This window comes from Prinia subflava, chromosome 16, assembly GCF_021018805.1.
Source record: "Prinia subflava isolate CZ2003 ecotype Zambia chromosome 16, Cam_Psub_1.2, whole genome shotgun sequence".
NCBI classification, from domain to species: domain Eukaryota; kingdom Metazoa; phylum Chordata; class Aves; order Passeriformes; family Cisticolidae; genus Prinia; species Prinia subflava.
The window spans coordinates 2108227-2129674 of NC_086262.1; the positions used below are offsets into that span (position 1 = coordinate 2108227).

A 21448-nucleotide genomic window follows, 5' to 3' on the forward strand; every position below is an offset into this window, starting at 1 on the left:
TTCCTGGGGGAGCACACATGTGCTTAGGAAACCCTTCCTCTTTCCACCTGGAAACATCCCAGCTGTGTGTGGGAACTCCACCTGCACTGGCCCAGCTGGCACAGAGGACACCTTCCACAGCAGATCAGACACGCTGGGCTGGAGCTCATGACAACAAGCACTGCAGAGGGAGAAACACAGAGAAGTCAACACATGCAAGAACATTTTGTAGGTCTCACTGGCTCTGCACAAGCAACTCCAATCCCACTGGACTCCAGCAGGCACAGGCTGTGTTAGCTATGACACAGCACAAGCAAGGCAATGACCGACTTCTCCTCTGGCCTCACACACAGAGCTCCCCTGGCTTCTTTTTCTTCTTCTACGCCATGCAGCTGCAAGGTTCTGCTTGTGGCCATCTCCTCACTGCTCACATTTCTCCTGAGATGATCATGCACTGCAGCCACACCCACAAGGGAGGTACATTTGTCTGATCACCACCATGATGATAAGGGACTGAAGGGTTCTAAAGCACCCAAATGATAAACAACCATACTGAAAGATAAGCAGTCACCCAACAGAGAATGGATCATCAAACCATTGGCTTAGAGGGAATCTCCTCCCCATCTTTATCTCGTACTTTTTCCCACACAGATGCAAGGTCTACTGAAGTCCTATTTCCATCTATTGTTCCCAGCAGTAACAGAACACAAAGTCACTCTCATATCTCCTGCCTTCCACTCCCAATGGAACAAGAGACAGAGACATGAACACACCAGACATTGCTAAAAAAGATAGATTGTTGATAATAGTAAGTATACCCTTATACAGAGTAAACCAAGAAAAAACAACATGAAAAAAGCCCCAACAAAACACGAACCATGAATCAGATCAGGGAAGGAAGGATTAGAAGACAACAAGTATTCAAGGATGCTCACAGTGAAGTCTCCTTGGCCTTGATTTCAGGCCCTAAAGTTCATCCCTCAGAGCACCTAGCACACACTGAGGTCTCAAGCTGCAAGTGTGGCCCTAAACACTCACACTGCACAGCAGGAGAGGGAGCTTCATTTGAAGAATTACCCCTGTCCTAGGACACTTCTACGGCATGGCCTGCTCACCTTGCACAGTTATGAAACCATCACTTGAAACACCTTCTCATGGGTCTCTTTCTAAAGTTAAATATTCTGAATACTTGCAACAGATTCTCTTATTGCTTCTCCTTCCGGTTCTTCCTATTTCCCACACAAACAATTCTCTCCTAAGTGGCTGAAGTATGGATTTGCTGAAAAATAACAGAGATACAGATGCATAATAGAGGTATCACACAGGATTCATCAGCTCTTCCACACAGAAATTATGGTTCTACATGAACAGTCACTGTGGAAAATGTTCCTGTTGAGGACTCTCATTGTGTTTCATGAGAGAGAAACCAGCACCAGAACACAACAGAAATGGCACTGGCTTTGGTACCAAGCAAGAAACCAAACCATTTCTCAGCCAAACCCACACAGATTCACCCATTTCCTGGCACAGAACTGAGCTCTCACCCTCCTCACTCTGCATTCACAGCCTTTAGTCTCACCATCAACACATTCCAAAATTTTAGTTCTATCTTAGCCACAGAGAAAAAAAAAACACCTTGGGGAAACATCTAACTTTGAAGTTGTATTTCTTTCATGAAATATTCAAGATAAGGCTGGGAGGTGCTCTCAGTAACCTGGTCTGGTGAAAGATGTCCCTGTCCATGGCAGAAGAGTTGGAACAACAAGATCTTTAAAATTCTTTTCAATACACACCATTCGACGAGTCTCTCTTTCTATAATTCTATGGTTACATGTACAGCTTCAAGGTATGGAAGAAAGATACTCTCCCTACTGGATAATTCCATGTTTTGGAGTTTGCAGGATTGCCAGGTACAATGAGGTCCTTCACAAGAAAACAAGCAAGCAAACAAACAACAAACCCGTTCAGCCATCCCAAACAAATAAATCATCCAAAAATACTTAATCATCTCAGACAAGAATGGGAAAACACCAGAACCGTATCAATCATGACATCACATTTCAGATTGTGTCAACTGCAGTGTATACACAACACAGGAAACTCGATTGTAACTAATGCACAGGAGGCCTCACACAGGAGTTCACCCCAGACAGTCATTTCCTTGGACAGTAAGAGAAAGAAAAACCTTGGAACCACAGTTGTGGGTCTCATCTACTAGGTCAAATAGAACTTCACACACTCCATTCATTCATTTTGAACTACATCACAGAGAACTCCAGCACCAGCCCTGTCTCTGCACAGACAGACTTCTCTCTGTCCAAGCAGAACATGAAAACAAATTTTGCATACAGACATCCATTGGAGAAAGGTCGTGTGCGCAGCTTCTCAGATGCCAGGCATCACAACTGAGATTATTCCGTTCCTCCCAGTTATTGGAACCAGTGTAAAACCTTAGCTAGGCCATAAATTGTTACCAGCTGTGTCACAGACCCAGCCATCCAAGGAGCAGCTCAGAGGCAACATCACCGTTCTTCAGCACATGCACTCCTCACAAGATGTGTCACTGCCACCCTGCATGCACAAGAATACCAAACCCAAACCAGGCCATTGCAGTCCAAACCACACAAGATAAAATCAGGAGACTCCTCCTGACTCATGTTCAGAAGGCCAGCAATAGCCCTGGGCATCAACAAAACACAGGCCATGTCTCCACCAGGGCCTCCTCACACACCACACCCCCAACACTCCCCCTAACCCTGCACAGCTCACAGGGTTATCACACATCTTCAGAATTTAGAGAGACTCCACCAACAGGAAAGTTGCTCAGACTCTATCTCCTGACCATGGATAAGATTTGACTTCTCACCCTACCCATGGGACAAGAAAAAGCATTTCTTACAGTGACAGGTTCAAGAAACTTGTAGATGAAAGTGTCTCTCTTTTCTCCTACAAACATGAAAGAACAATCTCCAGGCCATCAGGACAGCGAGACAGAAAATTGTCACCTGCAGAACTGGAGAGCTTCCAAAACTCTTCTGGGTTACAGAACTCAGAGTAGATGATTAATAACTTTGTTTATAGGCCCCAAACACACAGCTTGCTCTTCCCATATGGCATTGTTCATAGGTACAACATTAAGATTTTGAGTGATACAATTATGATGGTGTGCAAATACTTAGTAAGAACCTTCCAGGGTTCTCCATGCAGATGGAATACATATCTTCTAGACAATGACTTGGGGAAGAAAAACCTCACATTGCTTCATCCTAGAGACAGGAACTGGACAGGGAATGGAGGAAATCATTCCCTGCAGTCTTTCAGCAGACATTCATGCACAGCTCACACGACTCCAATTTCCAACCCTTCACATCATCCCTGCCCTTCTTCCACCCACATCTCTTAAAAACACCTGGCAGTGGAGGCCCAGCTCCCCAGACCACTTCTCTTCACACCACCAATCTCACACAGCTCTCTCTACTTCTCTGTACCATGGAAGCTGCATTTGCCTGCTCCCTGAAGTTCTGTCAAGAGACTTCCGAGGTCTGAAAGGAAAAGCCCAGCAGTCTTTAGGGAGACACTGAGTCAGTGAATATCTGCACAGGGCGAATGGTGCCCACCTTCGATCTCCTGCTGCACCTTGAATCTCTCCCTTCCCACCCACGCAATTCAATTCCCATGTTAAATATTTCATAGCCAAGCCTCTTCCACCTCCATTTCACAGAGCTCTACCTTAAAAAAGAAGGAAGACACCCAAAGCAGTGGTTTTATTTCCTCCTGCATTTTCTCCTCCACCTGCAGCCACCCACAGGCTTTTCAGAGTCACAGCTTCAAGAGGATCCTTCATCTTCAGAACAGACAGACATTATCAAGGACGACTTGTTGCCTGACCCAATCCTCTTTTGAGGACAAAGATCAAAGAACGGATGACACAAAGCCTTTCCAGCTGACCTCCACCATGTACCATGGAGAATGATAAAGGCTGAGAACAACGTGCAGAGAAGTTCCACACAAACCCATCAGCAATTTCTTCAAGACACAGTCAACACATTCAAGCACACGTGCTCTTGCAAGACACATGAGCCTGCCAAAAGGTTGTATTTCTTACAAATGTCAGACAGCCGTTAAGAAGATCTAATACTAACAGCAACAGAGATTCTACTCGACACAGGTGTCATAGGGGAAAAATACCAGGAACCTGATAAATACCCAGACATCTGACCTAACGAACAGCCTGCCAGCAGCAGCCTTCTCTCCGCTTCATTCTTCACTAATTGCAAGGTTGAGCACCGACCCCATGTTCACACCATGACAGCCACGGGCACCAGCACTCAGAACGTCACCAAAGGAAACTCGACCTCGCTTTTCAGCAAAGTCTCCTATGCAAGCCAGGGAACACGGCCGGGAAAGAAGACCCTTGGAACAAAACACGGCGGAGAGAATGTGGACAGAGAAACTCACCGAGGGAGCGGAGGGATCGGCGGGGAGGGCGGCGGCCACATCCTCCTCCCCGAGCAGCGGCGCGGGCTCGTCGGGCAGCGGCCGGGCCGGGAGGGTGTCGCAGCAGCTGGCGCCCGAGAAGCGCAGCTGGCTCTTGCGCGAGTCGGCCGTGAGCGACACGTCGTGCGAGTAGGACTGCAGGAAGGCGCGCACGCCGTCGATGCCCACGAAGTGCGACACGGGCACGCCGCGCAAGGCGCCGCTGGCGGGCGGCAGCAGCTGCCGGCGGCGCCAGCGGCGCAGGCGCAGCGCCAGCAGCAGCAGCAGGAAGGCGACGAAGAGGCACGACACGGCGGTCACGGCCAGCACCAGCCAGCGCGTCAGGCTGCCGGCCGCCTCGCCCGGCGCCGCCGCCTCGGCCGCGCTGCCCAGCTCGGCCAGCAGCTCGGCCACGCTCTCGGCCAGCACCACGCTCAGCGTGGCCGTGGCCGACAGCGCCGGCCGCCCGTGGTCCTTCACCACCACCACCAGGCTGTGGCGCGCCGCGTCGCGGGCCAGCGGCGAGCGCGCCGTGCGCACCTCGCCGCTGTGCAGCCCCACGCGGAACAACCCCGGCTCCGTCGCCTTGGCCAGCTCGTACGACAGCCACGCGTTCTGCCCCGCGTCCGCGTCCACCGCCACCACCTTGGCCACCAGCGCGCCGGCCTCCGCCCAGCGCGGCGCCAGCTCCACGCCCGACCACGCAGCGCCCGAGCCCGCCGCCGCCGCTGAAGCCGGGTACAGCACCTGCGGCGCGTTGTCGTTCTCGTCCACGATCAGCAGCCGCACCGACACGTTGCTGCTCAGCGCCGGCGCGCCGCCGTCCTCCGCACGCACCCACAGCTGCAGCTCGCGCACCTGCTCGTAGTCCAAGGAGCGCAGCGCGTACAGCGCGCCCGTCTCCGCCTGCACCGACACGTACGACGACAGCGGCGCGCCCCGCACCCGCCCCTCCCGCAGCCGGTACCGCACGCGCGCGTTCTGCCCCCAGTCCGCGTCCGTGGCGCGCACCGTCAGCACCAGCGCGCCCGCCGCGTTGTTCTCCGCCAGACGAGCGCTGTAGCGCTCCTGCTCGAACACGGGCGCGTTGTCGTTCACGTCCAGCACCCGCAGCGCCAGCACCGCGCTGCTCTGCAGCGCCGGCGACCCGCCGTCGGCCGCCCGCACCGTCACGTTGTACTCCGACACCTGCTCGCGGTCCAGCTCTCTCGATGTCACCACTCGGTAGTACTCCTCATAGGATTTCTCCAGCCGGAACGGGACGCCCCCGTCGAGCGAGCACCGAACCTCGCCGTTCGCTCCAGAGTCGCGGTCCTGCACGTGCAGTAGGGCCACAACAGTTCCCAGCTGGGCGTCCTCCGAGATCTCGGTCAATTTTGATGATACTGTTAGTTCGGGCTCATTGTCATTGACGTCTGTCACGGTGATCGCGACTTTTGCCGTGTCGAAAAGAGCACCACTGTCATGTGCCTGCACTTTCAATTCATACGAATCGCCTTCCTCGAAATCCAGGATCCTCAAAAGCTTGATCTCTCCCGTTTCAGTATCCAGATGGAAAATATCCGATGCCATGTCGATCGTTTTCTTCACAGAGTATTTCACATGCCCGTAGAGACCCTCATCGGCATCGGTGGCCGTGAGGGTGACGAGGACGGAGCCCACGGGCACGTCCTCGGGCACACGCACCGTGTACTCCGCCTGGCTGAACACGGGCGCGTTGTCGTTCGCGTCCAGCACCGTCACGCGGATCCGAGCCGTGCCCGTCCGTGCCGGATCGCCGCCGTCGCTCGCCCTCAGCACCAGCTCGTGAAACGCCGCCTCCTCGCGGTCCAGCGCCTTGGCCAGCACCAGCTCGGGGCGCTGATCGCCGCCGGGGCCCGCCTGCACGGCCAGCGAGAAGTGCTCGTCACCGCTCAGCTCGTAGCTCTGCAGGGAATTCCGGCCCGAGTCCGGGTCGTGAGCCTCGGCCAGGGGAAACCGCGACCCCGGGGCTGTCGTCTCGCTCATTGTCAGCTCTGTTTCTACCTCTCGGAAGCTCGGCGCGTTGTCATTAATGTCCGTGATTTCCACTTCGATTCCGTACACCTGCATCTGTCCCTCCACTATCAGCTCACAGCGCAGCACGCATTTCTCCACCAGCCGGCACAGCTGCTCTCTGTCGATCCTCTCCGCCGTCACTAAATGTCCCGTCTTCCCGTGCAGAGAGAAATACTGCGTCCTACCTCTCTCTGTAATGTGGACGCCTTGTTCGCTTAGCGCCGGCAGCTGCAACCCCAGGTCCTTGGCCACGTCGCCCACGAACGAGCCCTTGGGCATCTCCTCGGGCACCGAGTAGCGCAGCTGCCCCCACGCCGCCTCCCACGCCGCCAGCAGCACGGCCCAGAGCAGAGCTCGCTGCCGCCGGCCCCAGCGCCTCCCCGCCGCGCTCATCTCCGCCGCGCCACCGCCGGCACCGCAACAGCGCCGATCCAACTCCCGCTGCCGCTCAGTGCTCTCAGCTTCTGCACCCTGCGCTGCTGCCGCTCCCTGGCTGCAGAATGCACCGGCACCGCGGGCACGATCGCGGCCCGCACGGTCGCACACAGAGCGAGCAGCCGAGCGAGCCGATCCGCAGCGGGCGGGGCTGCCGGCAGCGCTCCGCTCTCCCTCTCGCTCCTCTCGGTCAACAGCGGCGCCCGCAGCCTCCTCCCGGCACTGCAGGCACCGAGCGCTGCCCGGCGCTGCCCGCCCGGCCCTGCCACACACAGGGCACAGGCGCCACGGAGACGCCGCTTTTCGTCCAGCGCCCTTCTCCTGCCTCCCTATTTCTCTGCTTTGATCCTCCAGGGCTTCAAGATCGGGAGAAAGGCAGAGGCATTCCGTGGGCGTGGTTCTTTTACCGCACGGGAAACCAATCTCTTACTAATGTCATTATATGTAAAAAACCTCAGATTTTTCGTATTTTACTCTGTACCTTATTGTTACTCTTATCCCTTCTGTTCAGAGGCATTTTCAAAAACAGGCTCTCAGAGAGAGAACAGAAAGATACCGCATCCCGAATAAACAGAGCGATCAGGTTCATTAACTCAAGCGGGACAAGAGCAATTGGACGATTAATGAAGTTAAGGAACTATGATTATTTCAAGTGCCCAAACCACCACCTAGCCCCTATTGTGACTCCTTCGTATATCACATGTCTATCCTAGTAAACAGAATTGCAGAAATTTGCCGTACTCAATAGACTCGAGCCCTTCTGAATTCCCCAAACTCTCTATGTAAAGAGGATAGGAAAAAAAATCTCTGAAGCACAAATCACTCAACACTCTCGCCGGTGTACGAAATAAATGTCATGAGGAGTAAAAAGAGAAAACTGCCTTCCGGGAGACATAAGGGAAGCCATCTAGTGCCAATATTGCATTCTCTCCGCCCCCCCCAAAAACTCGACAATCTCTTTTTCCACTCAGCATGCAGAACGGAACTTGCCACATTCTTTGCCTTTCTAAATGTGATAAACTTCGAAAACAAAGTTTAACCAAAGCGTAAAGCTATACACGAATTTCGAGCACACCCTTTTCGAACAAATCAGTCAGGAAGGATGAAAGCTCAAACACAAGGTGTCTACATTTGTCTTTTCCCCCGACTCCTGCATACAGGGTGAGCCGTTCTCCTTCCACGGATTACGAATCTACATTCAATATTGCAAACACGTTCGATTATATAGAGCTCAAGTGCTGAACACAAAACCTCGGCCTGAAGCTGAACCTTTGACCAAACAAGCACCAAGAGATTCCTTCTCCCCATGAACGGAAGACAGCCGTTCCTTAATTCAGTCCATCACGGAGCAAAAACTGTTAAACTCACGAAAACACAACTGCGAGAAACATGAAAAAACTCTGAGAAGAGCTGCTCCAAGCCGAAAGAAGAGCTATAGTCAAAGCCTGTCAGCTAAAGCTGCCACCGCGAAAAAGTGAAAAATTTCGGCCCCTACGTGGAGACAGATGATGAGTCCCCAATGACACTACAAAGAGCCAAAAGACGACGATTGGAAAAGTTTTAAAAACAGAGGAAGTTCACGCGTTACAGACCTGCGTTGCATCGGCATCGGCGGGCGGCTCTCCCGCGACGAGCTCACTGCTCAGGCCGGGCTTCTCGCACGAATCCCCGCCCAGCAGCTCCTCCGCAGACAGGACGGGCACCGGCGGCGGCGGCCAAGCCGCCTCGGGCACGGCGCGGGCCGGCGCCGCCACGCACAGGTTGTAGGAGTAGGGCAAGGTGCCCTCGCAGAAGTCGGCCGGGAAGGCGGCGCCGGCCACCGAGAAGCGCTGCGCGCCCAGGCAGCGCAGCACGGCGGGCGGCCCGGCCCGGCGCAGCCGCGCCAGCACCAAGAGCGCCACGCTCAGCACCAAGAGCGCCGACAGCAGCGCCAGCGCCAGCACCAGGTAGAACTGCAGCTCGGCCGCCGCCGCCTCGCCGCCCGCCGCCCGCTCGCTCAGCTCCGGCAGCGCCTCCTGCAAGCTCTCGGCCAGCACCACGTGCAGCGTGGCCGTGGCCGACAGCGCCGGCTGCCCGTGGTCCTTCACCACGGCCACCACGCGCTGCTTGGCCGCGTCCCGTTCGGACACGGCGCGCGCCGTGCGCACCTCGCCGCTGTGCAGCCCCACGCGGAACAGCGCCGGCTCCGAAGCCTGCACCAGCTCGTACGACAGCCACGCGTTGCGCCCCGCGTCCGCGTCCACCGCCACCACCTTGGCCACCAGGTAGCCGGCCTCGGCCGAACGCGGAACCACCTCGAAAGGCGGCGCCGCCCCTCCCGCCGCCGCCTCTCCCGCCGCCGCGCCCGCCGCCGGCCACAGCACCCGCGGCGCGTTGTCGTTGCGGTCCAGCACGAACACGCGCACCGTGGCCGTGGAGCTGCGCGCCGGCGCGCCGCCGTCCTGCGCCCGCACGGCCACCCAGAACTCGCGGCACTGCTCGTAGTCCAAGGAGCGCTGCGCGTACAACGCGCCGCTCCGCGCCTCCACCGACACCGGCGGCGCCGCGCCCGCCGCGCCCGCGCTGCCGCCCGCCAGCCAGTAGCTCACGCGCCCGTTGGCGCCCGCGTCCGCGTCCCGCGCCTGCACGCGCACCACCAGCGCGCCCGCCGCGTTGTTCTCCGCCACGTACGCGCTGTACGCCGCCTCCTCGAACACCGGCGCGTTGTCGTTCACGTCCGACACCTCCAGCACCAGCTCCCTGCTGCTCCGCAGCGCCGGCCTGCCCCGGTCCCGGGCCACCACCGTCACGCGCTGCTCGGCCGCCTGCTCGCGGTCCAGCGCGCTCGCCGTCACCACCTTGTACGAGCCGCCCGACGACACCACGATCGACAGCGGCGCCTGCCCCGACAGCTCGCACGACACCTGACCGTTCTCGCCCGAGTCTGGATCGTTCACTTTCAGGAGGGCCACCACGGTGCCAACCGGAGCGTCCTCGGGCACGGGACTCGAGAGGGACAGAATGGTGATCTCGGGTTTGTTGTCGTTCACGTCCAGCACTTCGACCACCACCGTGCACTGAGCCATTAGACCGCCACCGTCCCTCGCCTCCACCAGTAATGTATAGCTTCTCGTGTCTTCGAAGTCCAAAGCCTCTTTGAGCGTGATCATTCCGCTTTCCGCGTCTATCATGAACTTCTCAAGTACCTTGGCAGACATTTTCCCGAAGCCGTAGGTGATGCGAGCATTGTTGCCGGTGTCGGCGTCGGAGGCGGAGACGTTTAACACTCTCGACCCCGGGGCCGCGTCCTCGCGCAATCTCGCACTGTACCGGTCCTGCCCGAACACAGGCGGGTTGTCATTTAAGTCCGTCACGTTGACCCGAATCTTGATAGTTCCGGATCTCACTGGATCCCCGGCATCCAACGCCGTTAGCATCAGCTCAAAGGAGCTCTGCTTCTCCCTGTCCAGTGCTCTCTCCAGCACTAATTCTGGCTTATTACTTCCGTCAGGGCTCGTCTTCATGATGAGAGAGAAAGACGGGTTGCTGGTGAGCTGGTAAGTCAGCAGCGAATTGCTTCCCACGTCTGCGTCTTGGGCCATCTCCAGCGGAAAATGAGCACCGGGAGGGATCCATTCCCCTATATCAAGTTCCAGGACAGCGTTGCTGAAGGTCGGAGAGTTGTCATTCACGTCCTCGATCTCGACTTCGACATGGAAAATGTTCAGCGGGTTCTTTACCACCACCTCGAAGCTGACAGAACAGGTCGCCGACTCGCCGCACATCTCCTCCCGGTCCAGCCTCTCGTTCACGTACAGGTTCCCGTTCTCCTCGTTCACCGTGAAGTATTTCAGCTGCTTCTTGCCGCCAGACGCCACCTGCAGCTTGCGCGCCGGCAGCTCGTCCGCGCTGAGCCCCAGGTCCCGCGCCAGCGGCCCCACGAGCGAGCCTGTGCCCAGCTCCTCGGGGATGGCGTAGCGGACCCGCTCGGCCGCCGCCCGCCACCACACGCACAGCAGCAGCGCGCCCAGCAGCGCTCGCCCGCCGCCCGGCCCGCGCCTCTGCCGCCGCCTCACCGCCATTCTCTGCCGCCAGCGCTCGCCGCGCTCCTGCCTCCTGCCGCTGCCGCGCCTCCCTCGCAGCCGCTCTCGCCGCACAGCGCAGCGCCCGCCGCAGCGCACACAGCCCGCTCGGGCCGCCTCGGACGCCGCTGCTCCCCGACAAGCGCCGCCTCTCGCCGCTGCCGCTGTGGCCGGCGCCGGGCGAGCGAGCAGCCTGCGGGGGCAGGACGCTGCGGCGGCCGCGGCTCCAGCGCCGCTCGGCGGCGGCCAACAGCGGCACCCGGAGGCCCCGCGACGCCACTGCAGCCGCCGGATGGCCGCGCTCCGGGGGCCCGGACTGGCGCGGGGACCGGCGCTGCACCGGCACCGGGGTCTCCGCTCCGCTGCTCACAGCAAGCGCAGAAGCTCTTGCTTCATTCGACTCCAGGGCGTTTCTATCTCAAATGTGCTGACCGGTGCTTTTATTGCGTTCTTTCGAGTCACAGTGTGTAATCACAAGCAAACATTCATGACACGGCAGTAAATTTGGCTGCTCTTAATAACATCACGGCGCATCTACTAATATAGGGAAGACATCAAGAGCTTTTTTGCCCTTAGTCACACCTCTTGAATTGTCCCTTCATTATCTGGGATGAATTTATCTGAGATATAGATAGACTTAAACCACTCTAATCAACCCTTATGCCAAGATAACAGATTAATATTTCCTTTTTTTTTTTCCTGACTCATTACAGTTGTTTCATCTGCATCTCCATATCTGAGCGCCTCACAAAGGAAGTTGCAAAGCAATGCTGAGTCCTGCTTAGAGCTAAACCGTGTCTTCAGTTTCACACTTAAACCTTTCTTTAAAAGTCATCTAATCCACATGTCTGCCATAAGTAGGAATAATTTCTGGTAGACTTGAATGTTGGAGGTATAGCCAAAACTTCTCTGGAGAATAAGTTCCATTTTCTCACAACCCACACTGTAAAGCTTTCTCCTAATGAAAGCTTCCCTTCCTTTAGGTAAAAACACTTCTCTGTTTTCCTATGACCACCAGCCCTTGTAAAAAAACTCTCCACATCTTTTCTGTAAGCTCTGTTGAAAATTGATAAAGGGAGATAATTTGAAAAAACTCCAGAGAGATATCATTTCTCCATTGTTGAAGACCTAAAATCCTTCAGTCCTTCTGCATTGCAAAGCTGTTCCAACCCTCAGATCACTCCCATGCTCCTTCTGGAGACTCTGGCATGTCCATTTGGGATATTGGCCCAAGGTCTGCATGCAGTCTATGGTGTCACTAAAACAGTTTAGAGAGGGGAAGGAACTCCCTCGACCTCCCGGGCAGAGAACATCTAATGCACTGCAGGACACAATTTCAGCAGCAGGTGCCCCTTGGCAGCTCATGTCCCATCTCATCACCCACCAATCACCCAAAGCACTTCTCTGCTAAGCTGTTCCGAAGCCCCTGCTCTCTGTTTCAGTGGGGATTGCCCTCACCCAGGGGCAGGACCTTGCTCTTGGCCCTGTTCAGCTTCATGATGGATCCACGGGGACACTTCTCCAGCCCATCCCTCACTGGCATCTCTGCCCTCTCGGGAATCAACTCAAATTGGTGTCAACTGCAAATTCTCTCCAGGTGCTCTCAATCCCATTGTCCATGAAGGTTCGAAACAGTCCTGGTCCCAGTAAGGACCCTTGAGGAACAACACCAGGCACTGCTTTCCACCTGCACATTGAGCCACTGCCTAGAACTCTTTGGGGATGACTTTCCTGCCTGTTCCTCAGCCATTTAACAGCCTCCAGATGATTGCCCAGCACGTTCCTCTGGGTCATGACGTGGGGGACACTGCACACGTTCTGCCACTGACCCCTGCTCTGTTCATGGAAACCTTGGCGGGGCTGGGTGGCCACTCTGCACTTTGACCACTGCAGCACAGATGCTTCTGCATTTTTACACCACACACAAAGTGTTCCTGGAGGAGCACACATGTGCTTAGGAAACCCTTCCTCTTTCCACCTGGAAACATCCCAGCTGTGTGTGGGAACTCCACCTGCACTGGCCCAGCTGGCACAGAGGACACCTTCCACAGCAGATCAGACACGCTGGGCTGGAGCTCATGACAACAAGCACTGCAAGAGGGAGAAACACAGAGAAGTCAACACATGCAAGAACATTTTGTAGGTCTCACTGGCTCTGCACAAGCAACTCCAATCCCACTGGACTCCAGCAGGCACAGGCTGTGTTAGCTATGACACAGCACAAGCAAGGCAATGACCGACTTCTCCTCTGGCCTCACACACAGAGCTCCCCTGGCTTCTTCTTCTTCTACGCCATGCAGCTGCAAGGTTCTGCTTGTGGCCATCTCCTCACTGCTCACATTTCTCCTGAGATGATCATGCACTGCAGCCACACCCACAAGGGAGGTACATTTGTCTGCTCACCACCATGATGATAAGGGACTGAAGGATTCTAAAGCACCCAAATGATAAACAACCATTCTGAAAGATTAGCAGTCATCCAACAGAGAATGGATCATCAAACCATTGGCTTAGAGGGAATAGTCTCCCCATCTTTATCTTGTGTTCTTTTCCACACAGATGTAATCTCTAGCAAAGTCATATTTCCATCTATTGTTCCCAGCAGTAACAGAACACAAAGTCACTCTCATATCTCCTGCCTTCCACTCCCACTGCAACAAGAACAAGAGACATGAACACACCAGACATTGCTGAAAAAAGATAGGTTGTTGATAATAGTAAGTATACCCACATACAGAGTATATAAAGGAAAAATAAAATAGGAAAAAACCAAACAAAAAAAAACAAACAAGAAACCCCCCACCCAAACCATGAATCAGATAAGGCAAGGAAGCATTAGAAGACAACAAATTGCCAGAGATGCTGACTGACATCTTCTAGACCTTGATTTCAGGACTTAAAGTTGATCCCTCAGAACACCTGGAAGTCACTGACACCTCAAGTTCCAAGTGTGGCCCTAAACACTCACACTGCACAGCAGGAGACGCGGCTCATTTGAAGAATCAGTCCTCACCTCAGCAACTGTGTCTACTGCAAGGCCTGCTCACCTTGCACAGTTATGAAACCATCATTTTAAACACCTTCTTATGGGCCTCTTCTCAAGTTAAATCTTCTGACAGTTTACAACAGATTCTCTTTTTGGTTCTACTTCCTATTCTTCCTCTTTCCCACACACGATTCTCTCCTAGGTGGCTGAAGTAAGGATTTGCTGAAAAACAATAGTCACTGTTTCAAATTTAAAAGTACTGACCAGAGATGTGAAAATGAGCTGCAACCTAACCTGGAAAAAAAAGTGTGAAGGAAAGTGTATTTACAACTGGGAATAAACTATATCACAATATTGCATAGAGATACAGATGGATGTTTGTGGTTCCACACAAAATTCATTAGCTGTTCTACAGAAGAATTATGGTTCTACATGAAGGGTCGCTGTAGAAAATGTTATTGTGGAGAACTGTCATTTGTCCCCCTGGTTTTGAAGACATTTCTAAACCTTTTGTAGTGTTCTTCATACTAGAGTCAGACTTTTTACTTTATAACACTTTGTGCTACAAACAATAGCCATGTTTTGCTAACTGTCCTTCATTGTTTACATGTTTTAGGTAGCAGGAGGAAGTTGATTAACAGTTGGCTTGACCAATGTGCTTTGAGAGCTGGAATTCCATCCTCCAATCCAGGGGCACCATAGGAAATGCATAAAATTGAGTTTTCTAAATAAATTCGACCCTATTGCTGCTTTGCTGAAAAGTATGTCTTCCAGCAGTTCTTTTCATGTCATCTGTGACAGTCACTGTGCTACATGACAGAGAAATCAGGATCAGAACAGAACAGAAATGGCACTGGCTTTGGAACCAAGCAATAAATCAGTCATTTCTCAGCCAAACGCACAGAGATTCACTGATTTTCCTGGCACAGAACTGAGCTCTCCCCCTCCTCACTCTGCATTCACAGCCTTTAGTCTCACCATCAACATATTCCAAAATTTTGGTTGTATCTTAGCCACAGAGAAAACAATACCTTGGAGAAATGTGTATTTCTGAAGTTGCATTTCTTTAATGAAATATTCCAAATCAGGCTGGGGGGGCTCTGAGCAACCTGGTCTGGTGGAAGATGTCCTTGTCCCTGGCAGAAGAGTTGGAACAACAAGATCTTTAAAGTCCTTTTCAACACAAACCATCGATTGATTCTGTGTTTCCCTGATTCTCTAATTACATGTACAGCTTCAAGGTATGGAGGAGAGATAATCTCCCTACTGGATAATTCCATGTTTTGGAGTTTGCAGGATTGCCAGGCACAATGAGGATCAAATTTACTCCTTGACAAGAAAACAAGAAAACAAACAACCCAACCCAACCAAGTCATCCAAAACCCAAAACGTAATCATCTCAGCCAAGAATGGGAAAACACAAGAACAGTGTCAATCATGGCCTCACATTCCACATTGTGTCAGCTGCAGTGTATACACAACACAGGAAACTCAATTGTAACTAATGCACAGGAGGCCTCACACAGGAGCTCACCCCACACAGTCATTTCCTTGGACAGTAAGAGAAAGCTTGGAACAACAGATGTGCACCTCATCTACCAGAACAAATAGAACTTGAAACAATTAATTCATTCATTTTGAACTCCATCCAAGTGAACTCCAGCCCTGGCTCTCTCTCTGGAGAGACAGACTTCTTCTCTCTGTCCAAAAATAATATCAAAGCAAATTTTGCATACAGACATCCAGAGAAGAAGAGCTATCTGCACAGATTCTCAGATCGTAAGCATCACAGCTGAGATTATTCGGTTCATGCAATTCATGGAACAAGTGTACAACCTTAGATAGGCCATAAATTGTTACCAGCTCTGTCACAGACCCAGCCATCCAAGGAGCAGCTCAGAGGCAACATCACCGTTCTTCAGCACATGCACTCCTCACAAGATGTGTCACTGCCACCCTGCATGCACAAGAATACCAAACCCAAACCAGGCCATTGCAGTCCAAACCACACAAGATAAAATCAGGAGACTCCTCCTGACTCATGTTCAGAAGGCCAGCAATAGCCCTGGGCATCAACAAAACACAGGCCATGTCTCCACCAGGGCCTCCTCACACACCACACCCCCAACACTCCCCCTAACCCTGCACAGCTCACAGGCTTATCACAGATCTTCTGAATTTAGAGAGATTCCACCAAAAGGAAAGTTGCTCAGACTCCATGTCCTGACCATGGATAAGATTTGACTGCTCACCCTACCCATGGGACAAGAGAAAGCATTTGTTACAGAAGCATTTTAAAGAAACCTGTCTATGAAAGTGTCTCTCTTTCAACCTACAAACATGAAGGAACCATCCTCAGGTCATCCAGATGTGGGAACTGAACAGCTCCCAACACTCTTCAGGGTTATAGAACTCAGAGTAGATGATTAGTGACTTTGTTTACAGGCCCCAAACACACAGCTTGATCTTCCCATATCGCATCTTTCATAGGTACAAGATTAAGATTTTAGGTGATACAATTATGATGGCAAGCAAATAGTAAGACCCTCCCGGGGTTCTCCACGCAGATGGAATACATATCTTCTAGACAAAGACTTTGGGAAGAAAAACCTCACATTGCTTCATTCTAGAGACAGGAACTGGACAGGGAATGGAGGAAATCATTCCCTGCAGTCTTTCAGCAGACATTCATGCACAGCTCACACGACTCCAATTTCCAACCCTTCACATCATCCCTGCTCTTCTTCCACCCACATCTCTTAAAAACACCTGACAGTGGAGGCCCGGCTCCCCAGACCACTTCTCTTCACACCACCAATCTCACACAGCTCTCTCTACTTCTCTGTACTGTGGAAGCTGCATTTGCCTGCTCCCTGAAGTTCTGTCAAGAGACTCCAGAGGTCTGAAAGGAAAAGCCCAGCAGTCTTTAGGGAGACACTGAGTCAGTGAATATCTGCACAGGGGGAATTGTGCCCACCTTTGATCTCCTGCTGCACCTTGAATCTCTCCCTTCCCACCCACGCAATTCCCTTCCCATGCTAAATATTTCATAGCCAAGGCTCTTCCAGCTCCATTTCACAGAGCTCTACCTTAAAAAAGAAAGAAGACACCCAAAGCAGTTGTTTCATTTCCTCCTGTATTTCCTCCTCCATCTGCAGGCACCCACAGGCTTTTCAAAGAGTCACAACTTCAAGAGGATCCTTCATCTTCAGAACAGACACACAGACATCATCAAGGAGCACTTGTTGCCTGGCCCAATCCTCTGTTGAGGACAAAGATCAAAGCATGGAGGACACAAAGCCTTTCCTGCTAACGTCCACCATTTACCATGGAGAATGATAAAGGCTGAGAACAACGTGCAGAGAAGTTCCACACAAACCCATCAGCAATTTCTTCAAGACACATTCAACACATTCAAGCACATGTGCTCTTGCAAGACACATGAGCCTGCCAAAAGGTTGTATTTCTTTAAAAAAATGTCACACAGCCGTTAAGAAGATCTAATACTAAACGCAACAGACATTCTACACGACAGAAGTGTCATAGGGGAAAAATACCAGGAACCTGATAAATACCCAGACATCTGACCTAACGAACAGCCTGCCAGCAGCAGCCTTGTCCCGCCTTCCATCTTCACTATCTGGAAGGCTGAGGACAAACCCCATGTTCACACCGTGAAAGCAACGGGCACCAGGATTCAGAACGTCACCAAAGAAACACCACCTCGCTTTTCAGCAAAACATCCTATGCAAGCCAGGGAAAAAGGCGGGGAAAGGGGAGCATCGGGAGAAAGCCCGGCGGAGAGAATCTGGACAGAGAAACTCACCAGGGGAGAGGAGGGATCGGCGGGGAGGGCGGCGGCCACATCCTCCTCCCCGAGCAGCGGCGCGGGCTCGTCGGGCAGCGGCCGGGCCGGGAGGGTGTCGCAGCAGCTGGCGCCCGACAAGCGCAGCTGGCTCTTGCGCGAGTCGGCCGTGAGCGACACGTCGTGCGAGTAGGACTGCAGGAAGGCGCGCACGCCGTCGATGCCCACGAAGTGCGACACGGGCACGCCGCGCAAGGCGCCGCTGGCGGGCGGCAGCAGCTGCCGGCGGCGCCAGCGGCGCAGGCGCAGCGCCAGCAGCAGCAGCAGGAAGGCGACGAAGAGGCACGACACGGCGGCCACGGCCAGCACCAGCCAGCGCGTCAGGCTGCCGGCCGCCTCGCCCGGCGCCGCCGCCTCGGCCGCGCTGCCCAGCTCGGCCAGCAGCTCGGCCACGCTCTCGGCCAGCACCACGCTCAGCGTGGCCGTGGCCGACAGCGCCGGCCGCCCGTGGTCCTTCACCACCACCACCAGGCTGTGGCGCGCCGCGTCGCGGGCCAGCGGCGAGCGCGCCGTGCGCACCTCGCCGCTGTGCAGCCCCACGCGGAACAGCCCCGGCTCCGTCGCCTTGGCCAGCTCGTACGACAGCCACGCGTTCTGCCCCGCGTCCGCGTCCACCGCCACCACCTTGGCCACCAGCGCGCCGGCCTCCGCCCAGCGCGGCGCCAGCTCCACGCCCGACCACGCAGCGCCCGAGCCCGCCGCCGCCGCAGCCGCCGCCGAAGCCGGGTACAGCACCTGCGGCGCGTTGTCGTTCTCGTCCACGATCAGCAGCCGCACCGACACGTTGCTGCTCAGCGCCGGCGCGCCGCCGTCCTCCGCACGCACCCACAGCTGCAGCTCGCGCACCTGCTCGTAGTCCAAGGAGCGCAGCGCGTACAGCGCGCCCGTCTCCGCCTGCACCGACACGTACGACGACAGCGGCGCGCCCCGCACCCGCCCCTCCCGCAGCCGGTACCGCACGCGCGCGTTCTGCCCCCAGTCCGCGTCCGTGGCGCGCACCGTCAGCACCAGCGCGCCCGCCGCGTTGTTCTCCGCCAGACGAGCGCTGTAGCGCTCCTGCTCGAACACGGGCGCGTTGTCGTTCACGTCCAGCACCCGCAGCGCCAGCACTGCGCTGCTCTGCAGCGCCGGCGACCCGCCGTCGGCCGCCCGCACCGTCACGTTGTACTCCGACACCTGCTCCCGGTCCAGCTCTCTCGATGTAACCACACGATAGTAATCACCAACGGATTTCTCCAGCCGGAAGGGGACGCCCCCGTCAAGCGAGCAACGAACCTCGCCATTGGCCCCCGAGTCGCGGTCCTGCACGTGCAGGAGGGCGACCACTGTCCCCGAACTGGAGTCCTCAGAAATCTCACTCAGCGCTGACCGCACAGAAATCACTGGTGTGTTATCGTTGATGTCTGTGACGGTGATCGCGACTTTGGCAGTGTCGAAAATGCCACCACCGTCCCGTGCCTGAACCTCCAGTTCGTACGAGTCACCTTCCTCGAAGTCCAGGCTTCGCAACAGAGTGATCGCTCCACTCTCAGGGTCCAGATGGAAATGAGCCGTGTCCACCTCTTTCTTCAACGAGTATTTCATCTGCCCATTCAGCCCCTCGTCAGCGTCGGTGGCCGTGACGGTGACGAGGACGGAGCCCACGGGCACGTCCTCGGGCACTCGCACCGTGTACTCCGCCTGGCTGAACACGGGCGCGTTGTCGTTCGCGTCCAGCACCGTCACGCGGATCCGAGCCGTGCCCGTCCGGGCCGGATCGCCGCCGTCGCTCGCCCTCAGCACCAGCTCGTGAAACGCCGCCTCCTCCCGGTCCAGCGCCTTGGCCAGCACCAGCTCGGGACGCTGATCGCCGCCGAGGCCCGCCTGCACGGCCAGCGAGAAGTGCTCGTCACCGCTCAGCTCGTAGCTCTGCAGGGAATTCCGGCCCGAGTCCGGGTCGTGAGCCCTGGCCAGGGGAAACCGCGACCCCGGGGCTGTCGTCTCGCTAATCCTCTCCTCAACCTCACTTTCCTTGAAGCTCGGCGCGTTGTCATTAATGTCCGTGATTTCCACTTCGATTCCGTAAACCTTCATTTCCCCCTCCACTATCAGCTCACAGCGCAGCACGCATTTCTCCACCAGCCGGCACAGCTGCTCTCTGTCGATCCTCTCCGCCGTCACTAAATGTCCCGTCTTCCCGTGCAGAGAGAAATACTGTGTGCTACCTTCCGAGATAACGCGGACGCCTTGCTCGCTTAGCGCCGGCAGCTGCAGCCCCAGGTCCTTGGCCACGTCGCCCACGAACGAGCCCTTGGGCATCTCCTCGGGCACCGAGTAGCGCAGCTGCCCCCACGCCGCCTCCCACGCCGCCAGCAGCACGGCCCAGAGCAGAGCTCGCTGCCGCCGGCCCCAGCGCCTCCCCGCCGCGCTCATCTCCGCCACAGCACCGTTCTGTCGCTTTCCACTCAAGCTGCTCCTCACCGCTCCCGGCTGCTGTCGCCGGCCTTTCCCCCTCCCTTCAGCACGGCTCCGCGCCGCGGGGACTCTCGCAGACCGCCCGGCTGCCGAGCCTGACACGGAGAGAGCAGTGATCGAGCCGATCCGCAGCGGGCGGGGCTGCCGGCAGCGCTCCGCTCTCCCTCTCGCTCCTCTCGGTCAACAGCGGCGCCCGCAGCCTCCTCCCGGCACTGCAGGCACCGAGCGCTGCCCGGCGCTGCCCGCCCGGCCCTGCCACACACAGGGCACAGGCGCCACGGAGACGCCGCTTTTCGTCCAGCGCCCATCTCCTGCCTCCCCATTTCTCCAGCCCATCTCTGCTTTGACCCTCCAGGGCATCACGATCGGGAGGAAGGCAGAGGCATTCCGTGGGCGTGGTTCTTTTCCAGCACGGGAAACTAATCACTTACTTGTTTTACTTTATGTAAAATAAAACATATTTTACGTATTTAACCCTTTAGCTTTATGTTACTCTTATCCATTTTGTTCAAAAGCATCTTCAACAGTCTCTCAGAGAGAGAACAGAAAAATACCGCACCCCAAATAAACAGAGATATCAGCTTCGTTGACTCAAGCGAGACAAGAGCAATTTTACAGTTACTGAAGTTAAAGAGCTAATTGTTACAGAATTGAATTACAGCTACAAATAAAGATGCAGCTACAACACTCGAAGGAAAGTTTCAGGGCTTCACATCTTTGATATCCCTTCCTAAGATAAACCTAGCAGTTCCTTAGTTTATAGAGATTTAAATCAAATCAAGTCGTTTCAGGTTTCCTTTTATTCTGAAATCAGTGTGTAAAGCATTGACGATCGTCAGTAAACGGTTCATCTGTATTTTTCTTCTTCTGTATTTTCAAGAAAAGAATTAGAGAAACAAATGCAGAACAGATGTACAGCTGCCCTCTCGAAACGCTGCTGACCATTAATGACTGTGCAAATGGGATTGACTCAAGTGCCGAAACCTTCGCTTGGCTCATCTCCCTGATATGTGACCCCTTTGGTATCTCAGATGTCGTCGATCCTAGTAAACAGAATTGTAACAATTTGCCGTTCTCGATATACCCGAGTCCTATGAAATTCCCTAAACTCTCTCAGTGGAGAGAGAGTAGAAAACAAATTCTCTGAAACACAAA

The 21448-nt window shown here is 54.7% G+C and overlaps 3 protein-coding genes across 3 annotated transcripts; all 3 read right to left on the minus strand.

Moving 5' to 3' along the window:
- Positions 1–4236: 4236 nt before the first annotated feature.
- LOC134559250 (protocadherin gamma-A10-like) lies at positions 4237–7257 on the minus strand. The gene has a single exon (XM_063413854.1). The coding sequence runs from the start codon at positions 6883–6885 to the stop codon at positions 4237–4239; it is 2649 nt and encodes an 882-aa protein (XP_063269924.1). The 5' UTR covers positions 6886–7257.
- Positions 7258–8504: 1247 nt separating this feature from the next.
- LOC134559251 (protocadherin gamma-B5-like) lies at positions 8505–12531 on the minus strand. Its single transcript, XM_063413855.1, has 2 exons — positions 12447–12531; positions 8505–11350 (listed from the first exon to the last, which is right to left on the minus strand). The coding sequence occupies exons 1-2, from the start codon at positions 12529–12531 to the stop codon at positions 8505–8507; spliced, it is 2931 nt and encodes a 976-aa protein (XP_063269925.1).
- Positions 12532–13064: 533 nt separating this feature from the next.
- Positions 13065–20401, minus strand: LOC134559252 (protocadherin gamma-A10-like). Its single transcript, XM_063413857.1, has 2 exons — positions 17801–20401; positions 13065–13079 (listed from the first exon to the last, which is right to left on the minus strand). Exons 1-2 carry the CDS (start codon positions 20249–20251, stop codon positions 13065–13067), a joined length of 2466 nt encoding a protein of 821 aa, XP_063269927.1. The 5' UTR covers positions 20252–20401.
- Between the last annotated feature and the right edge of the window lie 1047 nt (positions 20402–21448).

Excerpts from the sequence above, each read along its gene's own strand:
- LOC134559250 (XM_063413854.1), bottom strand. The coding sequence starts at position 6,885 with ATGAGCGCGGCGGGGAGGCGCTGGGGCCGGCGGCAGCGAGCTCTGCTC.
- LOC134559251 (XM_063413855.1), bottom strand. The coding sequence starts at position 12,531 with ATGCCAGTGAGGGATGGGCTGGAGAAGTGTCCCCGTGGATCCATCATG. Across the intron at positions 11,351-12,446 it reads GAGCAAGGTCCTGCCCCTGG|CGGAGCGGAGACCCCGGTGC; the intron begins GTGAGGGCAATC and ends TGCTGTGAGCAG.
- LOC134559252 (XM_063413857.1), bottom strand. The coding sequence starts at position 20,251 with ATGAGCGCGGCGGGGAGGCGCTGGGGCCGGCGGCAGCGAGCTCTGCTC.